Here is a 15,229-nt window from a genome sequence, read left to right on the forward strand (position 1 = left end):
ATTTCTGACAGATGGGAGTCCAATCTCTTCTTGAAAGTCTCAAGTGGGGGTGCTCCCACAACTTCTGAAGGCAACGCTGTTCCCTTGGTTGATTGTTCTCACTGTCAGAAAGTTTCTCCTTATTTCCAGGTTAAATCTCTCCTCGTTCAGTTTCCATCTATTATTCCTTGTCTGGCCTACAGGCGCTTTAGAAAATAGCTTGACCCCCCAATCCTCTCTGTGGCAGCCCCTCAAATATTGGAACTCTGCTATCCTGTCTCCCCTGGTCCTTCTCTTCACTAGACTAGCCATGCCCAGTTCCTAGATGGCACTAGACTAGCCATGCCTGTTCTTCATACGTTTTAGCTCCCAGTCCCTTAATCACCTTTGTTGCTGTCTTTCTAGAGTCTCAACATCTTTTTTTTTGTAGTGCGGTGACCAAAACTGGATGTAGGTCAGGGCTATGGAGGAATTGGGGTTCTCTGAGCTTGGTTGTTTGCTTGCAGACATTTCGTTACTTCAACTAGGTAACATCGTCACCTTCAAAGCCCTGCTACATGGTTTGGGATCAGCTTATTTGAGGGATCATCTTTTTCCAAAGCAGACCTACCCAACCCTCCAGAACGGGAGTCAGGGAATGCTATGGGACCCCTCTCCTAAAGAGGTCCGGCTGAAGGGACCAAGAAGAAAGGCCTTCTCTCTGGTGGATCTCTCCCGGTGGAACATCATCCCTGCAGAGAAAGCAATCGGCCCACACTCTTTCACAAGCCTGAAAACGTGGTTCTGCCAACGAATGATCTTGAGCCTGTTGTATATATATTTGCATACTCGTAATACTGCAATCTGATTGGCCCGCCAAGGCCGCCTATTGATTGGTCCATACCGAATACTTGAATACTGTTTATAATTGGTCCGCCTGACGGCGGGAAGTTTAAGAAGCTGTCATTGGCCGCGAGCAGCCGCTATAAAAGAGGCTGCCGCGGCTCCGGTTTTGTTGAAGTTACTGAGAACAAATAAAGAGCTGAATTCACACTGGTCTCGAGTCAGATCTTTCCCGCAACAGAACAGAGCCCATCAAGTGCCTTATTTGATTGTTGTTCTCAAAGGGGTGGGGTGGGGTGGGGGTAATAACTTTTGTTTTGTTTTGTTTTTGTATTGGGGTTTTATTCTTGTAAGCCATGCAGAATCACTGAGAGCGAATTGGGTAGTCGTATAAATTTTCTTAAATAAATAAATCATTAGTGCATACCTGCAAGGTCAGAGAGCATCAAAGACCCCACAGATTTTATGGCATCTGTAGTCAATGCAATGACTTTGTTGCAGCCAATTTCCTAGGCTCTGTGGATAGATACACAATAAGAAAAGGGTAGACAGTTTCACTGGGGTTACCAGGTTGTGAGACTATATGAAAGAGATATTAAAAATAGCTTCCATAGAAGCTTGTCTGTTCACAAAATGGTCACAGTGCTTGCTTGTGACAATCAAAAAAAACACCCATTTAAAAAATGGCATAGATGAGCTAGTGACACAGGCTTTGTCTTGTCTCATCCTAGCTTTCTATTTTTGACTTTTAATTAGTATTTTTTTAAAAATCAGGTGGGGCCAGGAGCTAATATGGGGTGTATTGCTACCTTACCATACTGTATTGCTACCATAAGAAGGATGATATGACATTCATTCTTCTGCAGTATAGATAAGATGTTTTGGAGAATTGCCAACTAAGCTGGAGGGAGGGATCAAGTAAGGGCCTAGCTTAGAGTTAGCGCACAGTTGCAAACAGCATAAGCACTATTTCTCTCCCAAATCCATGAAGCCTTATCTAGGCATTCCCAGGAGAAGGCAAGCGGTCTGAGATTCTTGTAGCATAGATGATAAACAATAGAGCTACAGTTTAAAACTATTCACGAATGGTTCTGATTTCTCGTGTCTGACAGGATACATGTATATGGATGCAAGCATTATCGTTCCTTCCACATATTCTGCCCAGTAGTTTCCAAACCTTGGAACAGGATTTCCATTCTGAGCTCAGAGGCCCGGTTTGTTAATTTTAAGTTCTGGGCATAATAGTTCTAAAGAAGGAAGTGTTTTGATCATGATTTATTTATTTATTTTTCAAATTTATTAGCCGCTTATCTCAGAAAACAAGTGACTCTGGGTGGCAGAGAACTAGATTAAAAAAAAACAATAACACACAAATAATTATTTTGGTTCATCATACTGTCAGCCAAAGGTTTAGACTGGATTTGATATTTTATCTGCCTCTTGAGTCCTTTCCAAGAACCTGGGATAAACAGACGGTATTAAAGGTATCATCTCAGGATGTAAACTGTTCTAAGTAAAGCTGCCTTTTGGAATTGACCGATGGTCATTTTGTCAATGCTGATAGGATCCAAGTGGTGCTACAGATGTTTTGGAATTTTACCCAAGGCACATTCATATTATCTTTGCTTTCTTTTGCCACAAATAGTCTACTTCTGTTTGTGAATTTCTCTGGTTCTTTTTCTTCTCTTCTGCTGCCTCCAGATACTGCAACATCCATTGTCTACTTTCTCATGCCATTCTTTGCAGTCTGTCTGTGTGATGTTCTTGCTGCAGCTAACTGGATGGTTCATTGTTTCTTCACAATATTTTTTATTATATTTATTAACTTTTCAAATATATATATATAAAACTGTCCTTCATAATGGGCATGGCTTCGTTTATTTTAAAATGTGCTGAGTATATCCATCTGGTGGGAACTTGATTGTTTTCCCCAAAATTCTTCGTCTGATGGCTTTGCTTGCTGATTAAGTTTCAGGCATTTTCAGAATACACAAACACACCACACACACACACACACACACACAGACAGAGAGAGAGAGAGAGAGAGAGAGAGAGAGAGAGAGAGAGAGAGAGAGAGAGATTAGGTGATTTTATGAGGAAAGAGAGGAAGAAGGGTGAAAGAAAAGCTGAAAGGTACAGTTACCTAACAGTCAACCAAAATTAGACAGTAGTTAGATGTAACCCAGATATTCCTGCACTTAATTAGTAAATACATGGGTGATAAGAAATTGCAGCCTTCGTTTAATCTGTGAGAAATGGTGTTAAATCGTTGAATGAATTCCAGCTCCATTGTTTTCTGATTCATTCCTTTCCCCCCCACCCTCAGGATGGTGACCACCGAGGTCAGAAATAGCCTGGGAAGTTGAAATGATCTTTCTCTTTTGGGATTGTTGCCATTTTTATATCAGATTTATGCTTACTTATTCTCCTGCAAGGCAATCAGGATCCAGTGTAGTGCACAATATGTTGCCCAGTGGTGATGGAGGGGGACAGGTACCTCCGAGAAGAGTGAAAATGTGTGTGTGTTTCCCAACGTTGTACGTGATGTTATTATCCCTGCCCTGTTATTTAAATAGCTGGGAAGAGTCATTGCAAATTTTAGTCCCTGCTGTGGCATGCATAGTGCATTATTGTATTAATTAAAATAATAATTCAAATCTATTAGTAATTCCTTTTGAAAATAATTAAAATTCAATTTATTTATTGAGGCTGGTTATTAATTGTTGTGGGCTCAGCGGTTATCTGCGGCAAATCCGGGGCAAGCACCTAGGAGTTTGCGTGAAAGGAAGCAGCCTTTATTTGATGATTAATTATACTGTTGAGCGGCTTCAGCTGAGAACAGTAGGTGACGAGTGGCATTTTGATTGGGTTTCCCCCCACCCACCTCTTCTGTGCCTCTCTTGTACCAGATTATTCCTAAGAACTAGTCGATCTGGTATTTAATTTCATTGGGTGGGTCTTATAGTTGGAGCGATGTGTGGGATGGATTCAAACAGATGCTACTAACTTTATGTTTGGACAATTTGCTTTTCACCCTTTTCCATCCCCCCCCCCCTCCACCATCTCTCGGCATGCACACTTTCTCAGCAATCCATATTGCGTACATTGACAAAGCAAACTACGAAAGTTGATGCAATAATAAATGTGCTAGACTTTAAGTTGCTAGAAGACCCTTGATTATTATTTTTTGCTTAGGTCTAATTCTTTGGCAACCAAAATAAGATTCCCATGATAGGAAGGCCCTGCTCCCCCCCCACACACACACACACATCCTCACCCAACCCATCTGCTGCATTCTCATCCCTTCCTACTTCCAACCCTACGCTTGTTAGAGCAGAATTATAAAATCTTCTTTCTAAATGTGTTTGGTTGGTTGCTTCAGAGAAGAGGGGAATCAGCTCTAGGAAGTAATGAAAAAAGACACCAGTAGAATTTGCTATTCGTAGCATATTTTAAAGCTGGCAGAGTCCATTCTGATCTGCAGGAATTCTCTTCCCTGATCAGGGGGAAAAAATCACAACAGACTTCACCAGAGATTATGCTCCTTCTGCTGCTCTGGTACTCTTCAGACATAATCTCAAATCATGCTGGCCAGGGATAACAAGAGCTGAAGTCTAGCACCTTGTAAAAAAGTATCTCAATAATGGGCTTCTGCTATCTTAAATTAGCTTTACCTTTCTTGAACCAATTAGCTTTATTAGATTAGCGGTGTGACTGTTGTCCAGTGTTTAATTATAGTTTTGCTTTTCTCCTGCCTGATGATAATGCCTGCTTCTTTGACACAACCTTTTGTGTGCCATCCAATTCCTTTGCTCCTCCCTACCCACCTGTGCTATTCACTGCAAGCCCTCGCTACTTCTCTTTCTTGCAATGTTCCCCCATCTCTGGAACCAAGGAGAGTAAAGAAAAATTGCTTCTGGACAGACAGACTATCCAAAGGTCTTAACAGCCTCAAGAAATTTAGATTGCACTACGCAATCTAAAACCATCTCTATCTATTGGAACAACTATGTATACACTTATTATCTTGTAAACAATTGGCAAATCAAATAAATAAATAAATAAATAAATATATATATATATATAAGGCAGCTATATTCTCCAAAGCACCTGAGGGCAGGGCAAAAAACAATGAGTGGAAACTAATCAAGGAGAGAAGTAACTTAGAACTAAGGAAAATATCCTGACAGTTAGAACAATTAATCATGGGAACAACTGGCCTCCAGAAGTTGCAAATGCTGCACCACTGGAAGTTTTTAAGAAGAGATTGGATAACCATTTGTCTGAAATGATATAGGCCAGGGTCTCCTGCCTAAGCAGAGGGTTGAACTAGAAGACCTCCAAGGTCCCTTCCAACTCTGTTATTCTATTCTATTCTATTCTATTCTATTCTATTCTATTCTATTCTATTCTATTCTTATTCTATTCTATTGAAGGCTCTCCTTTATCCTCATTGCAACACTGGCTGGGTTCACATATGATGCTAAGCCATAACATGGTTTGTTTAGTTTGGCTGGGCAGGGCATGGTGCGTAAATGCAACTCTTAGGATGTATAAAGGATGATTTGTTGCTTAGTGCATGATGTAAAGCTGCCAGTTGTAGTTCAGTCAGTGAAAGATGGCTAAATAAACCATAGTATGATGCAATATGCAAAGCCAGACAGTAAATATCTAAGGGTCTGGCTCATTATATCAAACCTTTCCCCTTTAAGTCAAGCTTGATATACATATTTTCTTGGCTCCCCTAGGATTTCAGGGCTGTCGCCCATTCTGTTGTTAACTGGTTCTGATCCTGTTTGAGGCTAACCAGGTTCATCTAGGTGCAGCCAGGTGCTGGCTATATTCCCCCCCCCCTTTTTTTATTCCTGTGTAAAAATTAAACACACCATTCCCTCCTGCGCTTGAAAATATTTTTAATATGCAGAAATCCCACATCCTCTCCTCTCTTTAGGGAGCAAGAACGAGGGAGCTGAAGGCTGAACTAGAAATCCTCGGTCTGCCTCGCATCCCCCCATGCGATTTCACCACTTTCTGGCACACGCTCTTTTTCTGATTGCGCCAAGGGAGGGAAAGCTTCCATCCTGAGCTTCCATCACTTGGTTGCATTGCAATATCAGGGCAGGAACGTTGCTCAGTTCAGGGCCTTTCCAGAGTCCCCTGGCTAGAGGTGGTGGGAAACGGGATCCCTTTGAGATAACCCAGCAGGGCTGCCGTTTCATCCAGTGACTTGGTTTATAGAGTACATTAAGCCAATATGTGGTTTCTTGGGAGATGGGTTAGCACAGCTTGGCAAGTTTAAGACTTGTGGACTTCAGCTCCCAGAATTCCTGAGCTAACATGACTGGAGGAGGAATTCTGGGAGTGGAAGTCCACAAGTCTTAAAAGCTGTCAAGTTTGAAGACCCTTGGGTTAGCAGCAGCACATGGGAATTATGGTTTATGACTTACTGCATGAACTAGATTGTTATCTGTTTACAAATATATATATATATTTTTAGAAAAGCAAATCAGGTGTTTGTACAAGTTTGGATCAGGCTTGAAGCCCAGAACACTGTAAACAGAGAGCAACCTTCTGGGAAGGGCAGATGTTTGTGACTCAGTTGCAATCGGATAAAGCCACTCCACTTGGAGATGGTCTAGAGAGGACTCAGAGGAAGACCTCCAGGTAATCGCATATTTCCTGGAATGACCTCATCTGACATTACATCCTCCACTATGAGGTAACCCATGAATTGCTACATGAGGCTGAGTGACTGGCCTAACAGGGTTTGATTCAATTTAGGTCAGATTACAGCAGAGGATCCCAAACTTGGCAACTGTAAGACTTGTGGACTTCAACTCCCAGAATTCTCCAGCCAGCTATGCCGGATGGAAAATTCTGGGAGTTGGAAGTCCACAAGTCTTAAAGTTGCCAAATGTGGGGACTCCTGGATTACAGTATAGTCCTGGCTCAGATTACACTTAAACTAGTATTCTGATCATGTTCTTCTCCTCTTTCTCCTTCTCCGTGTGTTCTTTATTCTGCCATTTGTCAAAAATGGTGTAGGGTTTACCTGCTTGGGAGGGGGAAATGGGTTTGGACTAGAAACAAGGTCCCTTCCAACACCTGTTATCAATTTCCAAGAGCCTTCCTTTGTCTCCTCCTGTGTTTGTCTAAAATATAAAAATCCTGGGTGTGTGTTTGGGAGTCTGGGTGGGTAGATTGCAAATGGCTATTTATCCTTGCAGGCATACTGGTCAGGAGGCTACCATCCACCTGTTCTTTCCATTCCTGGGGTGTGAGAATCCTATTCCTTATTGTTTAATTGGTTGGTTCAAAAGGGGAAGCTGCGATCACATTTTATCCCATTGCTTATCAGATGCAGGTAACCAGAATTATTCATGGATAGGCCGAAACAAATACTTTATTGCTGATCACCTATGATACAAGAATTTTGCCAGCCTTTCCGCCTGCCCTTGAAAAACAGCGGATATCAGTCTAAGCTCTAAGGCAATGATGGCTAACCTTTTTGTCATTGCATGCAGAAAGTGCGTGCATATGTGTGCCTGCACCCATAATGCAATGCACATGGGACCCCCGCACCTCCCTACGCATGCACATGGGACCCCCTGCGCTCCCCCTGCCTGCATGCACGCTCCCCCAGTACGCATGCATGGCAGATACCTGAAAATCAGCTGGCCAGTGGGAGGTGTGCGCGCACGCACAGTGGAACTGAGCTGGGGCGACAGCTTGCGTGCCCACAGAGATGGCTCTGCATGCCACTTCCGGCACACATGCTATAGGTTCGCCATCAGAGGTCTAAGGGTTTGATCTCAGACATTTCCTCCCCAGAATGGACTTTAAGCTGGGATGTCTTTTTACTCCTCTTGGCTGAGCCTTCTCCCCTTCAGCCGGTGCTTCTACCACAAGCTATGAGCAGCACCTCCTGTGCCTGCTGGCTTACTCTTGGAAATGTCCCTTTGAAACCTGCGTGAATGACATTTAAGGGATGACTTAGAATACCATTGCATAAAATAGTTAAAGTAACCTTTAAGCCGGGACCCCAAAAGCTCTTGCACCATGAGCAAATGTTTTTGTACAACTTAACTTAGATTTTTGCTGGTAGGTCCATGCTTCCTGAATCAGGCTTGGCCATACCTCTTAATTCTGGGTTAGTTACATCAAACTAACGGTCATGGGTATCTGCCAAGGGTAAGAAGGCATAGTGGCATTAAAAACATCATGACATCATAGGAATGATTTCTGAATTACAGTACAGTACAGTATGTCTCTTGTGCCATTTGCATGATGACATCATGGCACATGAGACATCATCCTGGCTTGTACCAGATGCTTACAATGAGGGTTGAGCTAGACAACTTCCCACTATCTCCAAATTTATCTTTCTTTTCAGTTGCAGTCTTACTTTCTCAACAAAACCAACCCTCTTTCTGAGACATTTATTGATTTTGAAAATACATTCAATGTTCTCTGCAGAAGCCCCTTCATCCAATCCATCTTTAGATCCTACGGTTTCCAAGAATTTTATGAGACAGTGCTTTTTTGTGACATTAGTGCTGGATTGCAATTAGAGATTTCTAGTCAGCCGCGAATTTTGCACATCGTCTTACTGTCGTTTCAGTTGGTCTTAGCAGATAGCAGTAGCCCTTAGACTTATATACCGCTTCACGGTGCTTTTACAGCCCTCTCTAAGCGGTTTACAGAGTCAGCCTATGGCCCCCAACAAACTGGATCCTCATTTTATCCACCTCGGAAGGATGGAAGGCTGAGTCAATCTTGAGCCTGGTGGGATTTGAACTGCCAAATTGCAGGCAGCCGCCAGTCAGCAGAAGTAGCCTGTAGTACTGCACTCTAACCACTGCACCACTGAGGCTCAGATAATTTGAACTCAGGCCTAGGGCAAAGTGTGCTGTGTATCAGCGCCTCACAGCACAATATACTTTGCAAGCAAGAGTTCAATAAGGGGCTTTAATGCAAGGATTAGGTGCAGAGTAGAGAAATGTGGAATTGCAGCAGAAAAACTTCCACCCCTTATTTATTATTGAGTTTGTTTGATAGAATTTCTTCAAAGGCTGAATCTTTTCCTCTCAGACTTTCTGCAGCCGATTGAATTCCCATTTATGAGATAAGCTGCTAACGAACTGCGGTCTATTCATTGTTCAGCATTTCTCCTAGTACCTTCTCAGCCTCCCCACAGTCTCTCACATCATGCAAAGTCCAGGCAATTGTGGCTTGTTTTCCAAACAATGGAAAGAAGTCATGCTTTTATGTTTCATTCTTGACAATAATCTGCTACGTGTGTGGCATCTTTAGGCTTCAGCAAATGATCAAGCACCTGGCCAACCTTGTATACGCTTAGATTGTATAGGGGTGTCAAACTGGATGCCTCATGTGCAGGCCACACCCACTCCAGCTCCACGAATGGGGAAAACATCACAAAACATCACGTGATGGCCATGTGACATGGCGAGTTTGACACCCGTGGGCTTAGCAGTTAAGCAGAATTGGACTTGGTTAATAACTCGGTGACAGCCCAACTTTTTCTTGGGAATTCCAAAGTCTCAGGAAATCTTTTTTTTTTTTTTTTGGAAAAACCCTTCAAACGGTTGAAAAAAAGGCAATAGCAAATAACAGTGATATAGTTGCCAAAAAAAAGTATGAGGATGCATCTGTGAAGTCAGCAGGAATTCAGCTGAAGTCAAAGGAGGCTTTACTAATGCTGTCTTCAAGACCAACAAAAATATTTTTAGGCTTTATCAAGGGCTCTCACACTGTGAGTCAGGATTTCTCTATAGATCCTGGGTGACTAATATGAGATCATGATTTTTTTTTTTAAAAAAAAAAAAATCTGATCAACCTCGCAATGGTAGAGTGGGAACCCTAGCAAAATTTGCAATGTTGCAGCATTCACAACTTTTGGAGGCAAGTTGTTCCACTGATTCATTGTTCTAACTGTCAGGAAATTTCTCCTTAGTTCTAGGTTGCTTGTGTCCTTAATTAGTTTCCACCCATTGCTTCTGGTCGTGCCTTCTAGAGCTTTGGAAAATAGGGTGACTCCCACTTTGACCCTCTGGTCACCATCTGAATGGATTACTTGTAATGTGCTTTATATGGGGCTGCCCTTGAAGAGCATCCAGAAGCTGCATCTTGTGCAGAATGTAGCAGGAGAGGCACTTATTTATTTATTTAGAAAATATTTATAGTTGCCTATTTGCTCACAGTGACTCTTGCTGGCTTACAAGCAATAAAACATAGTATGGGGGGGAAACAACAACAAACAACAATAGCCCATTCAACCCTCGGCGACAACACAGTCAAATAAGCCATTTGATGGGCTCCATCCCACTCTCGGTTCCCTGGGCCTGCTGGCAAAACCAAATCTTCAGGGCCTTACAAAAGAGTGTCAAAATAGGGGCCAGCCTAATGAAGGGATGATATTTCAAAAGGAGGTAGCCACCATGGAGAAGGCCCTTCTTCTAGGTCCTGCCAGATGTACCTACTTAGAGGATGGGATCCGCAACATTCCTTGCCTCCCCTCTAGTGGGTCAGGTGAATGTGACTGGCAAAAGATGGTCCCTCAGATAACCTGGTGCCAAACCATGAAGGGCTTTAAAAGTGACAGCCAGCACCTTGAATTGCACATGGAAGCAAATTGGCAACCAATGCAGCTCCCACAAGAGAGGTGACACATGTGCACACTGAGGTCTACACAAAACCATGCAGGACACTGCATTTTGAACCAACTGGAGCTTCCAGAGGCTTTATGTGGGCTCCAAGATCAGCCCATGTGATACCTCTGCTCCATGAGCTGCGTTGGACGTCAGTTTGTTTCCGAGTTCAATTCAGAGTGTTGGTAATGACCCATAAAGTCCTCAATGGCATCGGATCTGTCTTTGGAACATCATTCCTCCCGAGTTTAAATTAGCCCTGGCTCTAACATTGATTATTAACAGATAACAGATAATCAGAGTTGGAAGGGACCTTGTAGGTCATCTAGCCCAAGCGGGAGACCCTATACCATTTCTGACAAATGGCGGTCCAATCTCTTCTTGAAAATCTCAAGTGATGGCATTCCCACAACTTCCAAGGGCAAGGTGTTCCATTGGTTGATTGAAGATCTACTAATCTTCCAGAAATCTTGGTTTTGTCAGCAGGCCTGGCGATCCAGCAGAAGTAGGAAACCTGCAAAATGGTTCCACTGTTTCCAATGTGTGGGTTGTACTTTCCTGAAGATTCGTTTCATTGTTTTTTAATTGTTTTATTTGTTTTGGATGTTTATTTGTATTTATTTATTGTTTTTTGTTATTTTGATTCTGTGCCCCCTCCCCCGAGTCATGTATGAGATACACAGCTATATAAATTGAATAAGTAAATAGATTAAACTTTAATTATTAAGGTGAGGGAAGCTGTATTTTTTGTTCAATCCTAACTCTAACTCTCTAACCCTAACAGAGTGGTGGTGGCACAGTGGTTAGAGTGCAGTACTGCAGGCTACTTCTGCTGACTGCCGGCTGCCTGAAATTTGTCAGATCGAATCTCACCAGGCTCAAGGTTGACTCAGCCTTCCGAGGTCGGTAAAATGAGGATCCAGATTACTGGGGGCAATATGCTGATTCTGTAAATCGCTAAGAGAGGGCTGTAAAGCACCGTGAAGCGGTATATAAGTGCTGTTGCTATTGCTAAGTCCAATGAAATAATTAATTGAGGGGGAAGGTGTCACACAAATTCATGCATTATTTTGGGGGATCACAATACCCCAAAGTTTGAGAAAGTATATGGGGCTGTATGTTAACTGAAAAAGGTGACATGGCAGGATGGAAGCTGACGTGGACTTGAAATCACCAAGTCTGCATTTAGATGGGATTAAGGAAGGAGAGATACTTGTAGCATATTTTTTGGCATTTTCAAACAAACACATGCATTACAAGGTAAACATCATGACTTTTATACCTGAAGGTTTATCTTGAGTCACAGATTACTGAAAAGGGGGAGGGGGGCGGTGAAGAAAGAATTGTAAACAGTGAATTAAGAAGGAAATACCTGATAACAGTTATTATCTGGCAGCAGGTGTTTTATGGCAGAATTGCCAGTAGTTAATAAGATAGTTAGCACCGTTGCCCTTTCATTCTTGTTTGATTTGCCTGTTTGTGTTGCTTTTTCCAACTATATGATTCAGCATATCTCGTTGTGCATCATTTGGCGACAGTACCTTCCAAATCCCTTTTCAAAGATGCGACAGTCTTTTTCAAGAACATGGAAAATTTCGGTTTCTCTCCATTCTGAAGCAGGAAACACATTAAAAATATAGCATAAAACTACAGTAGCACATCATCTCTCTGGACTGCAATTAAATTGGGCTCTGTAAGGGGGTTGTGGTGCATTGATAAGGCGGTTGACTGGTTGGCATAGATGTTCACTGGTTCAGTCATGCTTGCTCAGGCCTAACTGCTTCATTGGGTGGTTGTGGAGGAAGGAGAGTACATTATATGTTGAGCTTCTGCATGAAAATTAAGATTAATAAGAAAGTGAATAAATAAATAGCAATAGCACTTAGACTTATATACCACTTCCAGTGCTTTATAGCCCTTTATAGCAGTTTGCAGAGTCAGCATATTACCCCAGCAATCTGGGTCCTCAATTTACCCACCTCAGACAGATGGAAGGCTGAGTCAACCTGGAGCCGGTCAGGATTGAACTGCTGGCAGTCAGCAGAATTAGTCTGCAATACTGCATTCTAACCACTGTGCTCTTATGTGTGTATGGCAGACTGCGGCACTTAATTCTCCTTGGACAACAACATGATTAGGACTTGAAGACTGTCAGCAAACCCACTAGATTGTCAAGTTGAACAAAACAATGGCATATCGTTTCTGTATGCTACCGAGAAAGCTGATGTGTTTTCCTGAATTTGACTCAGAACAATCTTTCCTTTTTTACTGTTACTATTACACCTAGGAAAACCTCTGTGATCGTTGGAATCAAGAAAGACAAAATCCAGCTTTTAAGATGGCTGTTTGGAGCCAAGGGAGGATTAGTTGATCTGAAGTGCCTCAGTGACTTCTTAAATTAATATTTAAGGATGAACTCATTTCTTGGCCTTCCTCCAAAAAGCTCAGGCAATCATACACAGGTGTAAACAGGCACACCTTTTTATCGTCATATCTCTCTTGTGAAGTGTAGGTTGAAAGCGAAAGCCAGCACAGTAATTAGCTCGAGGTCTCCCAGTCATAAGCTTTGTAGCTGATTGAGATCTCTCAGCTGATGTCCCAGATCCAAACTCCTATGCTACCTCTGGTCTTCAGGTCAAAAAAAAAATATGTTTTTCTGACGTGCAGTATTGCTTCTGTTTTTTGAACGGGTCTTTTGCTTTACCTTCTCATCCAGGTTGCAAACTCATCTTCCCTCCTTGGGACGGTGGGATCCGCTACAGAGGCCTGACCCGTGAACAAGTGAAGACTGCCCACTTCCTTCCTTTCGACTATGAGATTGAGTACGTCTGCCGTCCAGAGAGGGAAATTGTGGGGCCCAAAGTACGAAAATGCCTCCCTAATGGAACCTGGACGGATAGTGACATTGAAAGCCGCTGCTGTGAGTTCTACCTGGTGTCTGAGAGAAGAGCTTTCTGTTGTGGCGCTCAACACGGGTGGGGGTGGGGGTGAAACAGTGGTGGAATTGGCAGCTTTTCAAACACCAGCTGAGGCTCTGCCGTGCCAATCAGCTGAAAGGATAAACAGAAAACCACAGAGACGCAGGGGTGGAATTCAAATGTTTTACTACCGGTTCTGTGGGCGTGGCTTGGTGGGCGTGGCAGGGGAAGGAGACTGTAAAATCTCCAGTCAGAGGTGGGATTTGCCAGTTCTCTGAACTACTCAAAATTTCCGCTACCGGTTCTCCAGAACTGGTCAGAACCTGCTGAATACCACCTCTGGGCAGGTGGGAGGGATGATCCTGAGCTTTTCTCTTCTTTTTCCTCTCAGCTGATCATCGGAGCTTTTTTTTACTACCAGTTCAGCTGAACTGGGCCAAAACGGTAGCATTTCACTACTGGTGTGAAACTTTCTGGTGGTTATGGAAACTATCCTTGTTTGGGCTAAAAGCACCAATGTCAACTCAAAAGATACTCCTTTGGTCTTTTTAGCTGCCAGAAAAAGGAAGTGGGGGGAAAACAAGGCATTCCTTAAGTGCCTAGATAATCACCTCGGCAGCCCAAAGTTGTCGGAGCATAAGAAGGTTATTGGAGAGCATGACGGATGACTCTTGGAGATGGATGTGTCCCATTGGAGAAGTCACATCCAGAGGGTGGGGGGAAGATCAGGGTCAAGGGGGAAGTGTATGATGTATGCCTTGGAGAACAATGGGAGGCAAAAACGGTTCATTTTCAGTGCAGTCCAGAGCTTCTAGATGAATGACATCTGCCACATTGGACAGATTTCTATTTATTTCGTTTAGCTAATTTCCTGGTCTCCCAATATCTTGTGCAGCTAACTTCATCCTGCTAGACAAGGTGGGTTTAAAAAAAAAAAACACCTTGCAGTTTTATTCTTAGTTTTTCAGTTTTCCCTTATTTCATCATGAGAGCATTCATACGGTAAGAGCATAATCCATGAGGAAGTTCTCTAACAAGGTGAATGAGATGGAGAAAGCTTGGCCCGTTGGGTTTTTGCAGAGACCCTTGCTCTGAGGGATGGCTGGGGAGGTAAATGAAAGGAAGTGGTCAGTAGGTCAAAGAAATTCTGTGTTTAGCACTAAGAGCACAGATCTGGCATCAGCACGCCACACTGAAATTGTCTTCAGGTGGCAGGCAGCTATAAACGGCCATTTAAAATTTCTTAGGAACCTCCAGAATACCCACATAAAGGTGGGGAATTTACAGTGCTAATTTAAGTGTGCTTGTAGCTTGTGCCCATTAAGTTTGGACTCATCAAGAAGGGTGACAGTGCACAAAGGAATTTTGCAGAAGATGCTTTCAGCTTCGAAAGTATGGGCGGTCTAGTATAAATTCAGGGTTCCCCAACCTTGGCAACTTTAAGATGTGTGGACTTCAATTTCCAAAATTCCCCAGTCACCAGTTCCTTAAGCTCCATCTTAAGGTGGGTCTATGGCAATTCGCCACAGTCAACCTGCCACGGCCAACTTACCACAGGACAACTTGCTGCAGGACAAGAATTACACTAACAACAAAGAAATAGTGGAAGAGAATCATCAAAGAAAGGATGCAAAGGGAGAGACAGGGTGACATGTGAATGGCAAAAATTAAAATAATTTTTTATTTACTTTAAATCAAACTTGACAGCTTTAAGACTTGTGGACTTCAACTCCCAGAATTCCTCCTCCAGTCATGTTAGCTCAGGAATTCTGGGAGCTGAAGTCCACAAGTCTTAAACTTGCCAAGTTTGAAGACCCTTGCTTTAAATAATTAAATAGAATT

The 15,229-nt window shown here is 42.8% G+C and overlaps 1 protein-coding gene across 2 annotated transcripts in view; it reads left to right on the forward strand.

Moving 5' to 3' along the window:
- The window catches only part of GABBR1 (gamma-aminobutyric acid type B receptor subunit 1), a 209,408-nt gene that overhangs the window by 130,832 nt on the left and 63,347 nt on the right, over positions 1-15,229 (forward strand). For both annotated transcript variants that reach the window (XM_087953744.1, XM_087953745.1), the window contains one exon: positions 13,186-13,389. In XM_087953744.1, the coding sequence (XP_087809870.1) occupies positions 13,186-13,389 (204 nt within the window). The remainder of the gene's footprint in view (positions 1-13,185; positions 13,390-15,229) is intronic.

The sequence above is a fragment of the Notechis scutatus genome, chromosome 2 (genome assembly GCF_049901735.1).
Source record: "Notechis scutatus isolate UNSWTSFEM ecotype Mainland chromosome 2, rNotScu1.2, whole genome shotgun sequence".
In the NCBI taxonomy this organism is placed as follows: Eukaryota; Metazoa; Chordata; class Lepidosauria; order Squamata; family Elapidae; genus Notechis; species Notechis scutatus.